Source organism: Melospiza melodia, unplaced genomic scaffold, assembly GCF_035770615.1.
Source record: "Melospiza melodia melodia isolate bMelMel2 unplaced genomic scaffold, bMelMel2.pri scaffold_46, whole genome shotgun sequence".
NCBI lineage: Eukaryota > Metazoa > Chordata > Aves > Passeriformes > Passerellidae > Melospiza > Melospiza melodia.
Genome location: NW_026948783.1, coordinates 1,724,572 through 1,734,943, shown reverse-complemented (window position 1 = coordinate 1,734,943; position 10,372 = coordinate 1,724,572). Strand labels below are relative to the sequence as shown.

Sequence of the window (10,372 nt, the reverse complement as noted above, 5' to 3'; positions counted from 1 at the left end):
GCTGGAGCGTGTCCAGAGAAGGGCAACAAGGCTTGGGAGGTGTCTAGAACACAAGAGTTGTGAGGAGCGGCTGAGGGAGCTGAAGTTGTTTACCCTGGAGGAGAGGAGGCCCAGGGAGACAAGGTGGTGTCAGGGCACAGGTTGGACTTGATCTCCATGGCCTCTTCCAACCTTGCTGATTCTGGGATTCTCTGAAACCACCCTTGGAGTAGTTGCAGGATGAGACCTGGGCCCCCTCTTCAGAAGCTACAGCAGCCCAGGTTCTCCTGGCAGCCCCAAAGCCCATCCTGTCAGTCCTGCAGTGCCTCTGCAGCTCCTCCTCACTGCCCAGAACAGGGAGCCCCAGAGGCAGACACAGCAGCCCAGATGTGTCCCTCTGGCCTGGGGTGCCTCTGGCAAGGGAGCAGCACCAGGCAATGCAGGAGCCTGAAGACAATTCCTGCATCACTTGTAGGATGATCCTGCTGCCCAAGGGACGTTCCCATGGGGGCAAGTCAGGAACTGCAATGGGGAATGGGGCCAGAGAGGAAAGGGCAAACAGGGATGGGCTGTTTGCAGGGGAGGGAACAGGGGTGGGCAAGAGGTAGAAATTTGTATCAGGGAGAGTAAAGAAAGCAAAGATGAAGCCAAGGAAATGCTGAGGGCAGTTTGGGGGTGGCTGCCAGGCAGCCCTGGCTCTGAGCAACAGCGTCTGCAGTGGGACAGGAAACTCCCAGCTGATGGGAACAAATTTTCTGGCTGACTGCAGAGGCCAGGACAAAGCTGAGTGGTTTCCCTTGTGTCCCCCAGCCCTTGCTGGCCCCAGGGGCTGATGGCATTTGTGCTCCCTCAGGTTCATGTCCCCACAGCAACAGCTTGGGGGTGCTCCTGCCTGCTCTGTGCACAGCAAACAGGGGCTGCTGATCCCGTGCTGCTGTGTCTGTGCCTGCAAGGATGGGGCACCAGTGTGAGCTGGGGGAGAGGCCAGGGCTGCAGAGGGGGGATGTTGTTGGCAGCTCCATCAGGACGCTCTGGGATGCTGCCCTGGGCTGTCCAGTGCACTGGGGATGGATCAGCCCCTGCTCTGCTGCTCCTTCCCATCTGCCCCAGGGCCCTTGCAGAGCCCCAACCATGCTGTTTGCCCCCAGCCTGCCCACGGCCAGCCTGGGGCTGCTCACGGGGGCTTTCTGTGCTGAGCATTGGCCTGGCCGTGTTCTTGAGAGAGCCTGGGCAAGGAGCCTGGAGCCCCCAGGGCCTGGGCTGAGGCGTCAGCGCTGCCCCAGCAGTGCCCATGGCCTGTAACTGCTGCAGCCCCAGCACTGCCACCCCCAGGACTGTGCCCAGCCCCGAGAGCACTCAGGCCCTACAGCAACACCAGGCCCACCAGGGCAGCGGGGCAGGGCCACGGCAGCAGCACTGGCAACACCAAGTGCTGCTGCTGCTGGGCACAGCTGCTGGGCCAGCACTGATCTGCCCCCAGCTCTGCACACAGACATTGCTGCTGCAGCTCCAGAGAAGGCAGCAAGAGGGGCACCTCTGGTGAAAACTCTGCTGGTAGATCCTTTAGTTAATTTAAAGGCACCAAGAGCTCATTGACACAGTCTGTGGCCACAGGGAAGGTGAAGAGAAACAAAATGAAAAATGGCAAAAACAATTATATTTATTAGTGGACAAGACTAAAAAAGTAAAATAAAAAGAGAAAGAACCTCCAAAATGAACCAAAAAGAAGGATCAAAGATGACTTTATTTCAAGTGGTTTGCAGAAATTGGCCAGCAGTTTAATGTTTATGAAAATATCCAGTCATTAGTTTCCACACTGCAGCCTTGAGCTCCTGGTTCCTCAGGCTGTAGAAGAGGGGGTTCAGGGCTGGAGGCACCACTGAATAGAGAACTGACAGGGTCACATCCAGGGATGGGGAGAAGATCAAAGGGGGTTTCAAGTGAGAAAACACTGCAGTGGTGGTGAAGAGAGAGACCACGGCCAGGTGAGGGAGGCAGGTGGAAAAGGCTTTGTGCCGTCCCTGCTCAGATGGGATCCTCAGCACAGTCCTGAAGATCTGCACATAGGAGAAAACAATGAACACAAAAGATCCAGAAAATAAACAGGCACTAACAGCCAGAAGCCGAAGTTCCCTAAGATATGATTTGGCACAGGAGAGCTTGAGGATCTGAGGGATTTCACAGAAGAAATGTCCCAGGGCATTCCCCTTGCAAAAGGGGAGGGAAAATGTATTGGCCATGAGCATGAGAGCATTGAGAAAGCCAATGGCCCAGGCAGCTGCTGCCATGTGGGCACAAGCTCTGCTGCCCAGGAGGGTCCCGTAGTGCAGGGGTTTGCAGATGGACACATAGCGGTCGTAGCACATGACAGTCAGGAGGAAATACTCTGCTGAGATGAAGAAGAAACTCAGAAATAACTGTGCAGCACACCCTGCACAGGAGATGTCCCTGGTGTCCCAGAGGGAATTGTGCATGGCTTTGGGGACAGTGGTGCAGATGGAGCCCAGGGCGCTGAGGGCCAGGTTGAGCAGGAAGAAGAACATGGGCGTGTGCAGGTGGTGGCCGCAGGCTACAGCGCTGATGATGAGGCCGTTGCCCAGGAGGGCAGCCAGGGAGATGCCCAGCAAGAGGCAGAAGTGCAGGAGCTGCAGCTGCTGCACGTCTGCCAATGCCAGCAGGAGGAAGTTCCTGATGGAGCTTCTGTTAGACATTTGTTCTGTCTTGGAATCAGGATCTGTAAAAAAAGTAATCATGGAATAATTGTGCTTGAAGAGGACTTTAAATATCCCAGCACAGCCTGGAGGCACTTTCCCTCCACTGCCTTCCCAGGGCTCTGCTGCCGGGAGCTGTCCCTGCCAGCAGCTGCTTCCCTGTCCCCTTGGCTGGGCACTGCCAGTGCTGCCAAAGCCCAGCTGAGACCTGATGGTTCAGGTCTGCCATGCAGATCCCTCCCAGCTCTGGCACTGCCCAGGGGCAGCTCTGGCTCTGCAGGGTCTGATACGAATGTCAGATCAACCCTGAGGAGGCTGGAAAAGCAACACTGATTCTGCCTGTGAGAGGCCTTGTGCTGATTTCTGTCACTTATTGGTTTATTCACATCTGAGAGAAATTTTTTCATTATCTTCACCCAAACTAAGAGATTTATATCTTTGGGCAATTACCATCAAGGCAGCCCAGGTCATTAGATTAAAAAAGCAGGATTTTCCCTTTTATGTAGCCCCTTTCTTGCTGTGCACCCTGTATAATCTATTTGGAAATGTTCTGCAGGTAAATGCCATGCAGGAGGAGTCCTGAACAATGCAGCATCCTCCCCACACAAGCAGAACACTTCCAAGCCTTACCAGCTGTCTCCTCCCACCCAGATCTTGTCCCCCAGTGCTGGGAGCAGCTGCCAGGGCTGGCTGAGAGCTGTCCCTGGCAGGCAGCAGAGTCCCTGCCCAAGCACAGCACCCTGGGCTGCAGGACCCTGCTCTGCACAACAGCCCTGGGCACCCCTGGCTGCTCTGCACAAGAGACAATCAGAGAATGTACTCACAGGGTCTGGAGGCATTGGGATGTTGCAGCTTTAGGAGATCACTCCGGCAGCTGCAGCTGCATTGTCCTGCAGCCAGAGGTTCATGTGCCAAGAGCTGGCAGTGATTGTGCCCCAGGCACTTCTCAGCACCTTCCCAGCCCTGACTGATTGAAGCTCTCTGTGCCTCTGTGCTGTGCCCGGGCTGGCTGCAGGCAGTGCCCCAGCCCTGCTGGGCTGGCAGAAGAGCTGCTCATCAAGAGAAATGTGCTTTTGAAGCTCTTCTTGGTTACCAGGAGCTGTCTCTGTGCCAAGAGCCCAGCCCAGCTCAGCAGCACAGACACAGCACAAAGACTTGAATGACCCTCAGGGGCTTTGTGCTCAGGCCCTGAATATCAGTCTCTGAGAGGGAGCTGAAGAAACGTCTGTAGAACTCGGAGTCAGAATCCAACTCCAAAGTTTCTTGGACTTTTAATGGGTCCCAGTGAGGGACACGACTGACAAAGTGTCCCCAGACCCCAGGCAGAGCAGAGAACTGGAGGCAGTGATGACAGGTGGGGACAAAGAAAAGCCAAGTCTTTATGCCCTGGGGCACAGCAGCAGGGTCTGTGCCACCAAGGGCTGGGAGAAGACACCTTGTCCTGAGGCCCTGGGGCCTCCTTGCACAGCCCCAGCCAGGCTGGGCACTGTCAGCCCCTTGTCCTGCCATCAGCATCCGCCCCTAGCCCACATCCCAGTGGCCTCAAGGATCTGCTGGAAGGAGTCCCTGGGGAGCCTTGGCCAGGAATGGCCCTGGGGGCTCCTGAATGCTCCCTGCAGGTACTGCAGGTTTTTCAAAGGACTTTGGGTTTGGCTTTTGCCTTGGAGTCTCTGAGAGGTTTGTGCAATCATGGCCTCCAATTACCTGCTGTAATTAGTCCCTGGATAGGCTTTGTCAGTAACAACACTCAGTGGGCTCTATAATGCTTCAAGGTACTTCAGTTATTTTACGGTACTTGGTTGTTTCCCTTTTGATAGAGACTCTGTGAGAGGTTTGTGCAATCACGTCCCCAGTTATCTGCTTTAATGAGTCCCTTGAGAGCTTTGTACTGACACTCAGTGGGGCTCATTAATGCTTTAAGATACTCAAGATTTTTAAGGTACTTTGAATTTTCCTTTCTACACTCTGATTCTCTGAGATTTTGTGCCATCCTGGCCTCCAATTCTGTGTTCCAAGGAGCCATTGAGGAGCCTGTGTCGGGGATGGACCTCTGTGAGACCCATTCAAGCTTTGAGACACTTTGAATTTTTCCTCTGATTTCGGCTCTTGGAAAGGTTTGTGCAATCCCCTCTCAGGCCCTGAGGTTCAAGGGCTCAGTTCCAAATGTACCACAGGGCTCATTAGGATCAAGCAAGTCCTCACAAACCATGGCTCTGCCTTGATTTTCCTCAGCTCTGGAACAGTTCATTCAAAATATTTCTTTTTATATTTTTGGAGAAATATTTCAAAGAGCTTCTAAGAAATATGTATTCCTATCTTAAGGAATGTATTTTATTACTGTTCTCTGTAGAGAAGTGGTCATTGCAGCATTCTGTGATTGATTTTGATCCAGGCTATTTCCTAAGGAGGTCTGGGGTGGTCAGTGAAGTTGTACCTTGAGAGCTGACCCAGTGTGGACAACCTTGCCCCAAATTCCCCATTTCCATGTGAGAAATAATTTTTACTTTCAAAATTTTAAATACTTTATTAAGACCTTATAAAAAATACAACAGAAGACTGAATAAAGAAAACAATACAGCATCAGGGGCAAAAAATTCAGTCACCATGTGTGTATCTACAGATTGGATGCTCTGTCTTTTATACCTCTAGCCCCTCCCAAAGCCTTGTCAATTGACTCCTTCTTCTCTGTCCAGTGGTGGAGATCACTGTCTTACACCTTGATTGGAGGTCAGGTGCTGCCATAGTAACAAGCCAACCCTCCCAAATGCCCTGACTACTCAGGCCATACTGTGATAACAATGCAAGGGGGAGGGGAAGGATAACTATACATATACAAAACTTCTCATAACATATATTTAATGTCCACTCCTTCATTGTGAGTGTCAACCATAGGATTACTCATCTATAATAAACCCTCCATTTCTTTTTCTAGAAGTAATTTTTTTCAAACAATTGATTCAAAAATTTTCTCTCACTTTTGAATGAGTCATACCAGCATCTGTTGATGTCGGCAAAGACATGGGAACAGGAGAAAAAATCTCAGGTTTTCCCCAGACACACTTATTTGGAATGAACAAAAGGGCATCCCAGAGGTCCAGTATGGCTTTGACTCCCATCTACCGTGCCTATGTGGATGCTGCCCATAGTCAGTGTATCTTAGGGGTGAGTACAGAGGACAACTTGGCCCTGCCCTCCAGTCCTTGTTGAATTAAAAGACAATTGAGGAATTATAGAGGTCCAGTATGGCCTTTTGTCCCTATCTTACCATGCCTACGGGGTTGCTACCCGCAGCAGGGCTATGGAGCCTTCTTGGTAGCAAACAAAGGGGCCAACCCAGTCTTGCCCTCCTTCCTTTCTCTTTTCTCTTATTTTCTTGAAGAAGCTGTCCCATTACCTTTTACAGTCCCTTGTGTACTTCCCCTCAACAGATGCTGCTAATTCTCACCCATTGAAACAGGAAGACAGATCTCAAGATGGCTGATGGAAGCTTGACTCTACTTTTTGGGCATCTTGGTGTTTTTCTGGTTGTCTTTCAGTCTCTGCTCGAGAGTCAATCTTGTTTGACCCAGCCTGGATGTTGTAGTCCACTCTTTGAGTTCTTCTACTGGGCCTTTGACTGTGTTGCCATGAGTCCATCCCTGCTCTGCAGTTCGCATGGCCGATTCGGTGGTGAGCAGTGCCTGAAAGGGACCTTCCCACTGAGGAGTTAGAGGCTGATCTCCCCATGACTTAAATCATCACCCAATTCCAGGGATTAATATTATGGATTCTGAAATCCAGGGTGGTAGTTTGAGGAATTGCCCTTTTGTGTCGTATCCCTTCTAAGGTTTGTGCTACAGACATAACTTATTTCTTGGCATTGGCTTCCCCTCCCTCATAGGTGGCAACCTTCTGGGGTGAGGTCAGGAAGGGTAACCCAAACATCATTTCATAGGGTGACACCCCTAGATCTGACTGGGGTTGGGTTCTAATTCTTAATAAGGCCAAAGGGAGACATTTTATCCATGACATTTGGGTTTCAATCATTAGCTTAACTAGAGCTCTTTTAAGAGTTTGATTCATTCTCTCAACCCCAGCAGAACTCTGTGGATACCTTGGAGTGTGTAATTCCCATTTTACTCCCAGAGCCTGAAAAACTTTCTGCAATATCTTTGATGTAAAATGAGTTCCCCAGTCGGGATCAATCCTGTTTGCCATCCCATATCAGGGAATGATTGATTCTAGAAGTGTTTTACTCACAACATTGGCATTGGTTTTCACAGTGGGTACCATTTCTATCCAATGAGTCAAGTGATCTACTATCACTGGCAAAAACTTCCACTGTTGTATGTGGGGAAGCTCAGTAAAGTCTACTTGGATATTTTGGAAGGGCCCTAATGCTAGGTGTCACCCTCTTCTGGGGGTTTTCCTCATGATTTTCTTATTCACTTGTTGACATATCACACTCCATTCAGTTACTTGCTTAGCTATTCTGAAAATTCCTATGCAGTCCTAATCCCATAGAAATTGATCACTTAGCACTTGTGTACCCGAATGTGTTGTTTCATGTATGCCTTCTAGCATTTTCCTGGCCAGGAGTTTATTCAACACTTGCCTCCCATCTGCTAATCTCCACTTCTCTTTTTTATCTTTCTTAGCTTCTCTTTTAAGGAGTTCTTCCTCTTCTGTCCCACTGAATATGGGGACTTTTTGCATTTCTCTCATGGCTGTTAATACTATTATTACTTTTTTTTGTCTCTGATTCAACTGCATTTTTAGCCTCTAGATCAGCCTAACTGTTCCCTCACTCCTCCTGAGTTGCCCCTTTTTTATGTCCTTTAACATACACCACTGCTACTTCCTCTGGTAATTGTAAGGTTTCTAACTCTTCTAAAAGAAATTTTTTGTGAATCAGTCCCTTTCCCTTTAAATTGAATAGCCCCCTCTCTTCCCATATTTTTCCAAAGTCATGCACTATTCCAAAAGCATATTTTCAATCTGTATCTATTGTTCCAGTTTTCTGTGTAATGTTTCCAGAGCTTGTTTTAGGGCATTCAACTCATACCTTGGGCTGACCAGTTGGAAGGTAACTTTCTCTTTTCTCGCTACCAACACTTCATGCACTACAGCGTACCGCAATACCCTGTGCCCCTTTATTTCTCATGAAGATCCATTGATGTACAATCATTTTCCACCTTGGAGTGGTTGATCTGTTAGGTCCTCTCTTCCTTTAGTTTGATAGTTTATAACCTCTAGGCAATTATGTATTAGTTCCTCATCTGGTTCTCCATAGAAAAACTGGGCAGGGTTTAGTTGGTTACACACAATTCCCTCTAAATCATTATCTATTAAGATGGCCTCATAATTTAACATACAGGAATCAGTGAGCTATTTCTCAGCCTTTTGGCTTAGGATACTTCTAACTGAGTGTGGGGTATATATTTTCAATTTCCCCCTAAGGGTTTATGTCTTGGTTTGAAGAGAGGTGTCTGCTAAGGAAGGCAGGACCTTCCCTGGAAATGGAAAATGTAAACCCTCTCCCTCTGAATTATTGTAATTTTGAAATGAAGGGGGGGCTCTCAGGCAAAGATATGGGAGCAAGAATAACGGTTCTTTATTAGGGAAGAAAATTAAACAAATAGACCATGCAGTAATACAAGCAGCACTGACAGAGTCAGAATATTTCCTGACACCCTGTTGGTCAGGGTGCTGGTAGCAGTCCAATTGAAATGGTGGCTGAAGTCCTCCTGAAGTGGCAGATGTGGTTCTGTTGAAGCAGTGATCCTGTAGAAGGGTGTGGTCTTCCTTTGAAGATCCAGTGATGGTGTAGATAGGCCTGGTCTTCCTCCGGGAATCCAATGGAAAAGGCTGCTGCTCCTCTGGGAATCCAGTGGAAAAGGCTGTTCTGGTGTCCCAAAATCTCAGATTTTATATCTAGTTAGGAATGCTTGGCTCCTCGGTCTGGGTGGAGCATCTCACAATGGGATGATGTAATTTTGATCAGTCATGCAGTGACACTCAATGGCTCATTAACAGCAGATGTCTCCCCAGAGGGAGGATTGGTTTGTGGAAGAGATAAAGAAAACTGCCCAATTAACAGAAGATAACTGCTTCACCTCTAACAGATGGGAACAGAACACACATATTTCCTTGCAATCCAGGACATTATCCACCCCTTATTCTATTTCCATCTGCATCAGAGTAAAACCGTACACACAGTTTTCACTTATGACTAGGTTTCCTTGTAGTACACAACGGCTTTCTCCGTCTTTTTGCATTACCCACCAAGTGTAACCAGGTCCTTGAGCAAAAACAATCCCATAGATGGGGTTGTCTTTGACTGGGGTGGAATTAATACAAACAGTCTTTCCTAAAACACCTTTCATGTGTACAACAGGGACTTTATCTCCATCCACTGTGTGCAGGGGTTCAGACTGGGCAGGACCAGCTCGATTTATGGACCCTCAGATGTTGACCATCCAGGTGGCTTTTGCTAAGTTCATTTGCCAATTTCTAAAAGTTCCACCACCAATTGCCTTCAGAGTCATTTTAAGTAGTCTGTTGCACCGTTCAACTTTCCCAGCAGCTGGTGCATGATAGGTGATATGATATATCCACTCAATACCATGTTCTCTGGACCAGGTATTGATAAGGCTTTTCTTGAAATGAGTCCCATTGTCTGACTCAGTCCTCTCAGGGGTTCCATGTGTCCACAGGATTTGCTTCTCCAGGCCCAGGATGGTGTTCCTGGCAGTGGCGTGAGGCACAGGGTAGGTCTCCAACCATCCAATGGTGGCTTCCACCATGGTCAGATCATAGAACTTGCCTTGGCATGACTGGGGCAGTGTGATGTAGTCAATCTGCCAGGCCTCCCCATACTTGTACTTGGACCGCCGCCCACCATACCACAGGGGCTTCACTCGCTTGGCCTGCTTGATGGCAGCACATGTCTCACAGTCATGGATGACCTGAGAAATACTGTCCATGGTTAGAACCACCCCTTGGTCTCGTGCCCACTTATAGGTAGCATCTCCACCCTGATGACCTGAGGCATCATGGGCCCATCGAGCTAGGAAAAACTCTTTCTTATGTTGCCAATCTAAGTCTGTCTTTGACACCTCTATTTTTGCTACCTGATCTACCTGTTTGTTGTTTTGGTGTTCCTCATTAGCCCAGTTCTTGGGGACATGAGCATCTATGTGGTGGACCTTCACAGGCAGCCTCCCTATCCTGGAAGCACTGTCTTTCCACTCATCAGCAGCCCAGATTGGTTTTCCTCTATGCTGCCAGTTAGCCTCTTTCCAGCCACCTCTCCAGCCACCCCCACAGAGAATTGGCCACCATCCATGAATCAGTGTAGAGGTAGAGCTTTGGCCACTTCTCTCTTTCTACAATGTCCAGGGCCAGCTGAACAGCTTTGAGTTCAGCAAATTGACTTGATCCACCTTCTCCTTTGGTAGCTTGTGCAACCTGTCGTGTGGGGCTCCATATGGCTGCTTTCCACTTTCGGTTCATCCCTATGATTGGACAGGAACCATCAGTGAAAAGACCGTAGCGTGTTTCCTCTGGGAAAACTTGGTTATATGGAGGAGCTTCTTCAGTCCATGTTGCTGGTCTTGTTCTTCATCTGTGACACCAAAATTTTCACCTTCAGGCCAATTTGTAATTACCTCCAAAATCCCAGGGCCATTCAGTTTACCTAT

The 10,372-nt window shown here is 48.9% G+C and overlaps 1 protein-coding gene across 1 annotated transcript; it reads right to left on the bottom strand.

Annotated features, from left to right (window-relative positions):
- Positions 1 to 1,757: 1,757 nt before the first annotated feature.
- Positions 1,758 to 2,522, bottom strand: LOC134434704 (olfactory receptor 14C36-like). Its single transcript, XM_063183332.1, has one exon. The coding sequence runs from the start codon at positions 2,520 to 2,522 to the stop codon at positions 1,758 to 1,760; it is 765 nt and encodes a 254-aa protein (XP_063039402.1).
- Positions 2,523 to 10,372: the final 7,850 nt, after the last annotated feature.

Coding starts and splice junctions, on each gene's coding strand:
- LOC134434704 (XM_063183332.1), bottom strand. CDS start 2,522: ATGTTCTTCTTCCTGCTCAACCTGGCCCTCAGCGCCCTGGGCTCCATC.